The sequence below is a fragment of the Phaseolus vulgaris genome, chromosome 8 (genome assembly GCF_051622355.1).
Source record: "Phaseolus vulgaris cultivar YP4 chromosome 8, ASM5162235v1, whole genome shotgun sequence".
In the NCBI taxonomy this organism is placed as follows: Eukaryota; Viridiplantae; Streptophyta; class Magnoliopsida; order Fabales; family Fabaceae; genus Phaseolus; species Phaseolus vulgaris.
Window position 1 is genome coordinate 14,999,957 of NC_143505.1, and position 12,651 is coordinate 15,012,607.

General features: G+C 39.3%; 1 protein-coding gene across 1 annotated transcript; it reads left to right on the plus strand.

Moving 5' to 3' along the window:
* Nucleotides 1-978: 978 nt before the first annotated feature.
* LOC137824551 (uncharacterized) lies at nucleotides 979-2,232 on the plus strand. The gene has a single exon (XM_068630216.2). It carries the CDS (start codon nucleotides 979-981, stop codon nucleotides 2,230-2,232), a length of 1,254 nt encoding a protein of 417 aa, XP_068486317.1.
* The last annotated feature ends 10,419 nt before the right edge of the window (nucleotides 2,233-12,651 follow it).

The following is a 12,651-nucleotide window of genomic DNA, read 5'->3' on the forward strand; positions in this document are numbered from 1 at the left end:
ACTTTCTCAAATTTTAAATATAATAAATTTCTTTAATAGATATGGAATTAGATAAAAAGTATAAATTTTAAAAATAAAAAATAAATAATTTTATAATAATAATAAAAGTTGATGAGTTATATTATTGTTTTTAAGTTGAGGAGTTAAATAGTTCTTTTTTGGATTGCGAAATTATACAATTATAAATAATATAACTATTTTCATTAAAATTATATAATTAAAAATGAAAAAAGTAGAAAAAATTACAACTGTTGTGTAACCGTACGTATAAGGAAAACAAAATAATATGTATTTGAATAAAAAAAGTCAGTAAAATAAAGCCAAAAAGTTATTTTTTAAAAAAAAATCTTTTAAATTTTGTAAACTTATCAAAACACTTTTTCATCCGATAAAAAAACAATATTTTCCTGATGAAATTTTTAATTATTCTATAATTTTTATTATATGTTTTCATTTACATTTTAGCATATGTAATTGTGCACTTTCTCTAATTGTTAATATAATAAATTTTTTTAATAAGAATGAAATTAGATAAAAGTTGAATGGAAATTATTGATAGAACACAACTTTTATATGAAAAAGGAGTTCTTGATTTTATTGAATTTGTATTTACTAATCTTGAGGAAGGAAGGCTAAGACGTTGTCTGTCCAAGAAGTGCAACAATAATATCTTTCAGTGTAAACGAATCATATATTAGCACTTGATCATAAATGGGATACGAAGAGACTATATTATATGGGATCTTCATGGAGAAAGAGCGAAGGAAGACACCAAATATAATAACAAGCAAAATTATAATGATGAGATTCATAGTATGTTACATGATATTGGGAGTTCTATTAATGTTGAAGACACCAAATAAAGCAAGAAAACAAGATATACGACAAGTCCAAAGTATAATACAATGAATGAAAAAACATCTAAGTTCTATAAACTACTAGAGGATGTTGAACAATAATTATATAAATAAAAAGATAATGAGAACATCAGCGGGCATAACCAAGGAGGGTTGGTGGAGGCGGGAGAGGGAGGAACATCGGAGAAGAGAGGACCAATACAAACACAAGAAGTCATTGGAAAAGAACTCATCAACGTTCTTCTTCTCTAACTTTCCTGATAGTCATGGGGAGTACGAAATGTTTAGGATTTTCCAAAAATGGGCAAGAGTGAGAGAAGTGTTCATCTCTAGGCGTCCAAACAGGTGGGGAAGACGTTTCGGATTCGTGAGATTTTACCCTGTTCCGAACGAACTACAGTTAGAACAACAGCTAGACCAAATCCGTATTGGAAACCTTAAGTTATTTGTAAACCTCCCTAAATATAGGAGAGCTGAGGCCATACAGAAGAACGTAGGGCATAGAAAAGATAATAGCATGGCAAAGTCAGCTTCGGCTAGACTGACGGAGAAGGAGGTGTGGCGAGAAAAAACAGGCCATGTTGTTCGAAAGGGTAACAACTCAAACGACACGTACGCTGAGGTAGTCCGCAAAACCCTCCAAGGCACCTGGAAAGGCCCTATTTTTGAAACTACGCCAAATGCTCCGGCATGGCTGTCCTATAGTGCTGTAGGATGGATGTCCCCTGATCTCACTTTTGAGTCGCTGCGTGAAGAGTTCATCAAAGGAGGTATGAGTAGGATCAAACTGCGTTATATGGGAGACAACTTAGTTCTCTTAACCCCCAGAGAATGTGAAAGGATGGATGAAATCATTAAGCTGAACAATGAATGGTTCGTTTCCATCTTTGAGGATATTGAGCCCTGGTCCGAGTCATACGTAGCAGGGCATAAAATTGTCTGGGTTAGATGCTACGGGTTGCCGCTAACCCTGTGGAACAAAGATTGCTTCACAAAAGTGGTTGGTGAAGTAGCATCGTTGGTAGATATTGATGCATCTACTCGGTCGTGGGAAAACCTGGAGTTTGCACGCTTGCAGCTGCGTTTGATCAAGTCTGGTACAACGGAGTTGACGAAGGGGTTCAAAATCAATGGGCGAGTCTATAATATCTCCATTGTAGAGGAGAGGCCTAGTCAAGGGAAAGGAGAATGCCTATGTCCAGAGTATCACCTTTCATCCTCGGATAGTATATCGTCATCAGAAACTATAGTGGAGGAAACGTTCTTTTCTGGCATATCCGGTGGTGACGGAGATGATGCCGATGTCGGCGTCAAGAGGTGGAGTGGGATACCCGAGGAGGAAGGGAAACAATACTCCCATTCCTTGGTAGAATAAAAAAGGAAGCTTTTTGAGAAAAAAGCGCAGAGTGATTTGGGATGTCAGAGTAAAGGTGGATTTTCATTCCTAAATGAAGTAAAACGTGTGCAAGGTGTGTCTGAGGGAGGGGCAGGTAGGTCTGTAACAAAGCAGGTCAACGATGCATGCAAACACATACAACAATCGCTAGCTAACCTAGTTGAAGGGATCCAATTTTTTTAATGCAATCTCTCTTGGGCCTACGGAGGCGGAGGCCCAAATAGGAAGAAGGGGTGCGCTCAGAAAAGAAGGAAGCTTGGATGGGCCAGAGGGAGGGTGTAAGAAGGGGGGTGAAACCGAAGACAGAGGCAGGGAGGGATCGACAGCATCGCCGTCGCCTCCGGTCACCATTATTCGCTCGAAGAAGGAAGATAATTATGTCCACCATGGAGCGACGATAGCGCAAGGGAGCGACACTGGTATCCACCCCTGCCATGCGACTCGCCAGTACAGTGCAGGAGCGGGCTCCTCCATGGGAAGTTCAGACTCCCACCACAGTGGTAGCACTTGTTCCCGTAAGGAGGGGATCAAGGAAGGGTTCGAGGAAGGTGCGGAGAAGAGTATGCCTGGTGCGGATGAGAAGGAGGAGACTGGCAAAATTCCTCTGGAAGTTCGGAGGTTGTGGGAGCTAAGGCAAACGGAAGCGTCAACCGCCCATCCAAAGTGGAGATCAAAAGGTGGAGTTGGGAACCTACACCATGGAGTAACTTCCTCTTCTAGGTTAAGCAAATGCTCTTTTGCGGAATCTGTTAATGATATTGTGCAGTGTAACAATCGTTTGAAGCTTGAAGATGATACAGCTGAATCCGTTAGAATATGGGAGTTTGGTCAAAATTTGGGGATGGAGTGCTTAGGAGATGAAGGAAGTGTGGCTGGAGAATTGGGGCATATGGAGATTAGGGACAACGAAGTTAACAAGGTGTCTCGGGGGGGGGGAGGAGAAAAGGTGTTCCATGATTGTGGTCAACCTCAATATCAGAGGTTTGGGGGGGGGGGACGAAAAAACGTTATCTGAACCATCTGGTGGTAAAGGAAGGTGCCGAATTCATGTGTTTGCAGGAGACTAAATCGTCCTCACTAACAGATGCCAAATGTTTCTCTTTGTGGGGCAACAACAACATTGGCTGGGTTCATTACGAGGGGCTCAATGGGGCAGGTAGCCTAGTAACAATGTGGCGTAAAACAGCTTTCTCCTATGATAATCACGTTGTGGGAGCGGGCTATATTGCGGTCATGGGTCAACATCTCAAAACAGGCAGCCAGTGTGTCGTGGTGAACATTTACGCCCCGTGTAGTTTAAATGCTAAGGTTGGCCTATGGGAAGTGTTGACAACACTCAAACAACAACACCAAAATCAAGCTTGGGTTTTCTGTGGAGATTTTAATGCTGTGAGAAGGGAGGACGAAAGAAAAGGTTTAAGAGGTTACTCAAGCCAAAAGAAGGAGATCGAAGACTTTAATCACTTTATTGAAAATAATGGGTTATTGGACATTCCCGCTGTGGGTAAGAAGTACACATGGTTCAAAACCAATGGCACAGCTAAGAGCAAACTAGACAGATGTATGGTGTCAGATGAATGGCTCCAAATTTGGCCCGCGTCTAAGCAATATGTACAACCGAGAACGGTCTCGGATCATTGTGCCCTAGTGCTGAAGGCGTGGGAAAAAGACTGGGACCCCAAACTGTTCAGATCCTTTGACGTGTGGCTTATGGAGCCGGATTTCAAGCTGATGGTAAAGAGTAAATGGGATTCATATCACGTGCAAGGTGATAGTATGTCCATCCTCAAAGACAAAATGAAGTTACTGAAGGCTGACCTCAAAGTGTGGAACAGAAATACCTTTGGCTACTTGGAAACTAGCAAGAAACGAATTGTATCGGCAATTGAGGAGCTTGATGCCAAGGATGAAAATGACGCCTTGGACGGCATTGGCAATTTGAGGAGGATGGAACTGTTTAGCCAACTGGGGTTGGTTGACAAGAAGTTGGACTCTATATATAGACAAAAAGCAAGAGTGAACTGGTCCAAATATGGGGACACCAACTCAAAGTTTTTTCACTCTGCAATTAGATGGAGAAGATTAAAAAATGAGGTTAAAGGCGTTGAGATTGACTCGCAGTGGTGTGAGGAGCCGGAGGTCGTTCGTAGGGAAGCAAAACTTTTGTTTGAGAACAGATTTAAGGCCACAAAAGACTATGGTGTTACCTTAGGATCGGTGGAGTTCAAGTCTTTGTCTATGGAGGTTAGTAGGAAAATGATAACTGACTTCACCGAGGAAGAGGTAAGGGATGCCGTATGGCAATGTGGAGGTTCAAAGAGTCCGGGTCCGGACATATTCAACTTCAATTTCATCAAGAAATGTTGGGACGTCTTAAAAACGGATCTTATGGAAGCTGTGAAATTTTTTCAGGCTACGGGGTCTTTTCCCAAGGGTTGTAATGCATCCTTCATTGCCCTTGTCCCTAAGGTAAGAGACCCATCGTCGCTTGAAAATTTCAGACCCATATCTCTTGTTGGAGCCATATACAAGGTTATTACAAAGGTCCTGTCAATTCGGATGAAGGAAGTAATGTCTATGGTCATTGATGATAGCCAGTCTGCCTTCCTTAGCGACATAGGTCTTTTGGATAGTGTGGTTATGGCTAATGAAGTTCTTGAGGAGTGTAGGAGGACCCGGAGGAGAGGTGTTTGTTTTAAGGTGGACTTCGAAAAGGCGTATGATTCTGTCAGGTGGAGCTTCCTGTTTGACATGTTACGAAGGCTGGGATTCCATGAAAAGTGGATTATGTGGGTTAAAGGGTGCCTGGTCTCGTCTTCAGTGTCTGTTTTGGTTAACGGAAGTCCTACAGAGGAGTTTAAACCATCTAGGGGTTTAAGACAGGGAGACCCTCTAGCCCCTTTTCTGTTTCTAGTGGTGGCGGAAGGGCTGGCAGGGATTGTGCGCAAAGCGTTGAGTATGAGGGAGCTTACAGGGATAAAGGTAGGAAGGAACAACACTGAGTGTTGTTTACTACAGTTTGCAGATGACACACTCTTTCTCTGCCAAGACTCCTTCAATAATATCTTCGCTATTAAAGCCATTCTTCGTTGCTTTGAAATTGCTTCAGGTTTGAAAGTCAACTTTCACAAATCAAAGCTGGTTGGAATAAGTATTGACAGCTATGTCCTGAACACCTATGCGAAAACGCTTAACTGCCATATTATGCAACTTCCTTTTCAATACTTGGGGGTAGAAGTTGGTGGTAATCCAAGAAAAAAACAGTTTTGGGAGTCGGTGGTGAAAAAACTAGAAGTTAGACTCAGTTCCTGGAAAGGCAGATCCTTATCTATGGCAGGCCGCATTTGCTTGCTGAAATCGGTATTCACCACCATCCCGCTCTTCTATCTATCCATCTATAAAGCGCCAGTAGCAGTTTGTAACAGAATTACAAGTATACAAAGAAGATTCCTCTGGGATTGGGGGAGAGAGAATAAACCCATCTCTTGGGTAAGCTGGGACAACATTTGCAAGCCTCCTGTAGAAGGCGGGTTGGGGATCAAAGAGATTAGGAGGTTTAACTCAGCTTTATTGGCTAAATGGAAATGGCGACTTGTGAATCACGAGGAAGGAAAATGGAAAGACATCCTTAAGTCCATATATGCTTTAGAACCAGGTGGTAGACAAGTTGGACTGAAATATCAATCCTGGTGGTGGAGGGACTTAGCCAAAGTGTGTGGTGAAGGTGAGGAGGAAGGATGGTTCCAGAAAGCAGTTCGATGGAAAGTAGGTGTCGGGGGGTAAAGCTAGATTCTGGGAAGACGTGTGGCTACAGGACAGCAACCTTAAATCCCTGTATCCAAGACTATACACTATGTCGCTGGACCAAGGTAAGACGGTGAGGGAGCTAGGAGGATGGGAGGAAGATAGGTGGCGATGGAGGTTAAGTTGGAGGAGGGACAAATTTGAATGGGAAGGGAATATGGAGAATGAGCTAATTTCATCGCTGTCTTTGGGAAGATTATACCAGGATGCCCAAGATTATCTTTTCTGGAAGGAAGATTCAAAAGGAATGTTCTCGGTGAAATCAGCATACTCCCTTCTAGCTCAGCATCAAACTCATGAAGTTATGGATAATGTTTTTGGCCTCTTATGGCAGTCGAAGGCCACGCCAAAAACACTTGTCACTGCTTGGAGAATCCTTCTTGACAGACTTCCTACCAATGATAACCTTATAAGGAGAGGGATACAGGTGAATTCGCCATTATGTGCTCTGTGTGGTTTGTCAGACGAATCATCTCAACATGTCTTCCTTGAGTGTGCACAGGGACAACGAGTATGGTCTCGTTGCTATCGTTGGATCGGCATTTTGGGGGCCAATAACAAGGACATAAGGAGTCACTTCGTAAACTTCTCTTTAGTCCACCTATCCAGTACACAAAACCAGGTATGGAGAGGATTATGGGCGGCAATTGTTAGAAGCATTTGGGAACAACGTAATCAGGTAGTCTTTAGAGGAGGGATCCCCGATGCGGACGAAGTTTTTCAAAATGCTCAGCTATGGTCATGGTTGTGGTTAAAACACAAGACAACTGGATTCACATATGCGTTCTCAGATTGGCTTCTGAATCCCAATCACTGTCTCTCCGCAGTTATCTGACAGGTTTAAGCTGTTATACGGCTTGTGGTGTCTGTGGTATTTGTGTTTCTGGTGCTATATATAGGTGGTATTGGTTTGCTGTTGAATGTAATAATGAGCTTGCTCTGTATGGCTCCAGTTGATCTCAGGAAGGAACACCAGTAATCGAATGTGTGAGAGGATGGCAGTGTATGTGGTTCGAAACATAGTAGGTCAAGGTGTGGTGGCGCTGACGCTGGAGTCCCTAACACAAGAATTAGAAAGAGGATTAGTGAGGCTGAGGTGGTTCAATCTATGTAAAACTGTGAATAATCTTAAGTCTGAAGTTGGAGAAGCTCTCAGCGGGCGGCATGAATGTTGTCTCGGTCTGCTGCAGTTGGTTAGGTGTGTCGGACCTAAGAGAATTTGAGAACTTTTATTGCCTTCTTCAGGTAAGGTTGAGTAATGGGATGGTGCTGTCAGATCACTTTTTCTTAGGTGAAGGGAGCTGGAATGTTGTTCTATTCAAACTGAATTCAGCACCTTGTTGTTTACCTCACCTGGAGCTGCTGTTGAATCAAAACCGAACCATTGTGGTGGTCCACTGCCACTGAAACCATGCCTAAGTAAAAAGTAGGCAAAGGGCTTTGTATGCAGTTGGGGGTGGGGAGAACGTTGATGCAGATGCAGGGGTGTTATCCAAGTCAACCCTTAACTACATGCTAATGAAGGACAAGTGAAGGGTGATGGGTCTATTGTGGATCATAGTGCAACTTGTTCAGCAAGGAAAACGAGAAAAGATTGGAGTGAAGACTGGAGGTACAATTATAAAGGTATTATGCCATAAAGGAGAAAGGAAGGAAGAAGAGGATGTTGGAGTAAGATAGGTAGCAGAAGGAGCCCAAACTTGTCTAGTAGTTGATGGGTGCTAAGGTGAAGGTGTGGCTGCTGTTAAAAGGCTGGGGTAGCTTTTGGTTCGGCAAATAAAGGGCCAATACAATAGACTTTATGGCATCGCTGCTGGTTTTTGGATGAAGCTGCTGCACCTTTTGTCTGTGTTTGTGTTTTTTTGGTTTCTGCTTTTCCTTTAAGTGTTTTTCTTTTTTCTGCTTTTGAGAATAGTGTCTTGTATACGGGTTGGGATACCCCTGAAGTATCCCGTTAATTTAATTTATTTATTGTTGATAAAAAAAAAATATCCTGGTTGAGGAAACTTCTCCAAGTTATCATTTATCGTTCAACTATTGAATATCAAATGTCTTTTTGGTTTGAGTGCAAAAGCAATTGATGCCATACCTACTTTATTAACAAAAATAAAGTTCTAGAATCGTACTTTGAGACTTGGAAAATTATTCGTGAACTTGGGCATGATTACACAAAAGTAGATGCTTGTGTGATTCATTGCATTCTTTATCGAGGTGACTATTTGAAATCAATTTCTTGTCCAACCTCAAAATTTGCTCGATATAAAGATTTGTCAGTGGAGAACATCATTGGGCAGATAAAGGAGGGTGTTTCTATACATAGTTTTATCTCAAACTTCTGCAGGCACACTGCTTTTGTCTCTCAAGTTGAACCAAATTCAATTGAAGAAGCTCTTAAAGATGAAAAATGGGTGGATGCAATGCATGAAGAGCTGAATCAGTTTGTTAGGAATGATGCGTGGTTTCTTGTTCCCAAGACAGATGAAATGAACATCATTGGATCTAAATGGGTCTTCAGAAACAAGTTAGATGAGGCTGGTGTGATTACTAGAAACAAGGCAAGGCTAGTTGCCAAATGTTACAATCAAGAAGAAGGAATTGATTATGGTGAAACCTTTGCTCCTGTTGCAACATTAGAAGTTGTAAGGCTGTTGTTGGCTTTTGCTTGTATGAGTGGATTCAAACTATTTCAAATGGACGTGAAGAGTGCTTTTCTCAATGGAATTATCAATGAAGAAGTTTATGCTGAGATACCATCGGGCTTTGAAAATCATTAACATCCCAATCGTGTTTTTAAGTTGAAAAAGGCACTGTATGGGCTTAAGCAAACTCCAAGGTAGTGGTATGAGAGGCTTAGTAACTTTCTTTTATCTCATGGCTATGAGAGAGGGATGATTGACAAAACTTTTTTCATCAAGAAAGCAAATTCTGAAATTATTTTAGTCTAAATCTATGTTGATGATATCATTTTTGGTGTTACCAAAGATAGTTTATGTGAGGAGTTTGTAGCTGCCATGCAAGGTGAGTTTGAAATGTCCATGATGGAAGAACTTTCATTCTTTCTTGGACTGCAGGTTAAGCAATCAAAGGATGAAATTTTCCTATGCCAATCAAATTATTGCAAAGAAATCCTCAAGAATTTTGAGATGGAAAGTTGCAAAGAAGCTAACACACCTATGCCTTCAAGCTGCTACATGGATGCAGATGTTGCTGGAAAAAGGGGTAGATCAAACAAAATATAGAGGTTTAATCGGTTCTTTAGTCTATCTCACAACAAGTAGACCGGATATCATGTTTGTCGTGTGTCTTTGTGCAAGGTATCAAGCAAATCCAAAGGAATCTCACCTCAAGGCTGCAAAAAGAATCCTCAAATATCTCAAAGTAACAACCAATGTTGGTTTATGGTATCCTTCTTACTCTCCTATACACTTAATTGGATATTCAGATTATGATTTTGCAGGGTGTAAGCTGGACCGAAAAAGCATGAAGTCTATTTGTGAAGACAAATAGGCGGAGAATATGGTTTTTGTGTTGTCCTACAAACTGTTATAAATATGCTATTATCTCTGTTTTAAGTTTCTACTGCATTATTGGTTTGTATGGAGCTGTTTTTTGGTTATTTTTGGCTGGTTTTTCTGCTTTTTGATTTATGCAGAAAACTAGTTGATGTATGATCATAACCTGCTATAAGAGATGCTCTGGATTGCATAGTTTTTTGTTTTGCAGGTGCTGGTTCAGATTCAATCAAGATCAACACAAGCAACCGGGGATTTGTCTTCATCAAAGAGGGGGAGATTGTTGATCAAGAGTGATCAAGTGCTTTGAAGAATCCAAATCCAAGTGTTTGATGAAAGGCTGGTGTTGTTGTTGTTTCTGGGTGGGATCTGGGTAGAATAGAATGTGATCCACTCCTTTGTTGAATCTAAAACTGATGTGACTTAAAACCTTTTTGAAATCAAGTGTTTTTCCAACTAAGTGAAAAACAACATGTTGTTTTGTCGAATCAACCGGTTGTTTTACTCTTAGGAGTTTTGAAAACGTTGAAAATTGTTTTAGTTTAGTTGACTTATCTGTCAAACCAAACAATCGGTTGTTTCGTGATTTCAACCGATTGTTTCTTTGAAAATCCTAATAGAATTCAGTTTTGAATGGTGAATCTGATTTAAATGTTTTTTCAACTGAATATGCTCCTTCATTAATTGCTTTGACCAATATTTGGAAAATATAAATGGTTTGTTTATGTTTTCAAACAGGCAAGAGAAACAGTTTTGAAAAGTTTTTTAAGATTTGAACATTCACATCAAGCTTTGGTTTTTCAAAGAGAGTGGAATAGGATTGCAATTGTACTGATTTCAGATTGTACTGTGAACAAGTGTAATCCTTTCTAAACCTACTGTATTTCTGGTGTTGTGTTGCCAAGGAGTGTTGTGTGTTCTTGAGGTGGTCAAGATCAATACTCTTTGTGTGTTTTGCCAAAGGTAGTGTGTTTCTTGAAGGGTTCAAGGTCACTACTTTGGTGGTTTGTGTTTTGTAATCTGGTTTGATTGCTTAGTGGATTACCCAGTGGTATTTTGGGGACTGCATGTAGCTCTTGGCTTAAGAGTGAATCAGTATAAATTATTGGTGTATCTCTCTCTTACTCTGAACTCATTTAATTTATGTTTTAAGCTTTGCTGATATAAACAACCGATTTTTTTGAAGAAACAACCGATTGTTTTTTTGTTGCTTTGTTGTTTTATTGCTTAAATTCTTGGCAAACTTGACTTCTGTTCTGGATTCACACAAAGAATTTTGTTAAACCTGAAAAGTTTTCAAAAACCTCTCTTAAACAATTCACCCCCTCTTGTTTAAGGCCATATATTCTAACAACAATAATTGTATTTGACATCTAATACTGCTAAAGAAATGAGGTGGCACAAAGATAGGCCTTTTGGGTAAGATAGGAAAATGAGACATTCGACTGATTCTATAGCTTGAAAGATTTTTGACTCACAATATCCATCTTTTACGACAAATTCACGTAATGTTAGACTTGGTCTAGCAAGTGATGCTTTTAATCCATTTAGAAATATGAGTACTACATATAGTGTGTGGCTAGTAGTTTTAATTCCTTACAATTTGCCACCTTGGATGTGCATAAGATCCTTATTTCATAATGTCAACACTTATTCCAGGTCTTAGAGCTCCAGGAAATGACATTGATGTCTATTTACAACCTTTGATTGATGAATTGAAAGAACTATGGGAGAACAGTGTAGAGATATATGATGCATCAATGAAAGAAACGTTTCAATCATATGCATCTATTTTGTGGACTATTAATGATTTTCCTGCATATGAAAATCTATCATGATGGAGTACCAAAGGAAAGTTAACATGTCCTTGTTGTAACGAGGATACATGGTCCTTTAAGTTTACCAAATGAAAAAAAAAATGTTATATGGGAAGTCGTCAATTTTTGCCACTTGATCATTCTTGAAGACATAATGTCAAAGCCTTCAATGGTACTAAAGAAAATCGTTTGGCTCATAAACAATTATCTGAAGATGATATAGTGCAACAATATCAACAATTTGATCAGATTAGTGGTATTATTTGTTTATCCTTTAAACATTGAGTTATAGGTTTAAATATGAGCATTATTATTTCTATCTTATTTATTTTAAATTTAAACATTAATAGTGTAGTTGTCTTGTAATCTTTCTTCATACATTAACTAATTATTTCATTTACATATTTTTTTACTAGTATCTATATATTCGTATTTTTATTAATGATAAGTATATGCATGCGACATTTGGTAAGTTTGTTAGGAAAAGAAAGCGAAGAAACATTCAAGTATCTAAGAATTGGAAGAAAAAAAGCATTTTCTTTGAGTTGTCTTACTAAAGATGTCTAAAATTACGTCACAATCTAGATGTTATGCATATTAAAAAAAATGTTTGTGACAACATAGTAGGAACATTATTGGATATTGAAAAAAAAAAGACAAAAGACAACATCAACTCTTTATTTGATCTTTGCCCATATGGGTATATGTTCAGAGCAGCATTCAACCATGATCGAAGAAGGAAAATACACATTTCCATATGCATGTTATACCATGCCATCTCAATAAAAACATGTATTTTGTGAATTTCTATTTCATTTAAAGGTTTCAGACGATTATTCATCCAATATTTCTCGATGTATAGATGTCCAAGGGGGAAAAATATATGGGGTGAAATGTCATGATTGTCATGTATTTCTACATCGTTTTCTCCCTCTTTCAATTCGTGGTGTTCTTCAAAAGGAAGTTTGTGAGGCCCTAATTGAACTTAGTTCTTTTTTAGAGAGTTATGCTCTAAAACATTAAGTCTAGACACTTTACATTTGCTAGAAAAAAGTATAGTTTTGACCTTGCGTAAGTTGGAGAAAATATTCCCTCCTTCATTTTATGACATAATGGTCCATTTATCCATTCACTTGGTAGATGAGGCAAAGATTGGTGGTCCAGTGCAATATCGTTGGATGTATCCAATTGAAAGATACCTTCGTAGACTCAAATCATATGTAAGAAATAAGGCTCGCCCAGAAGGATGTATTGCTGAAGCTTAT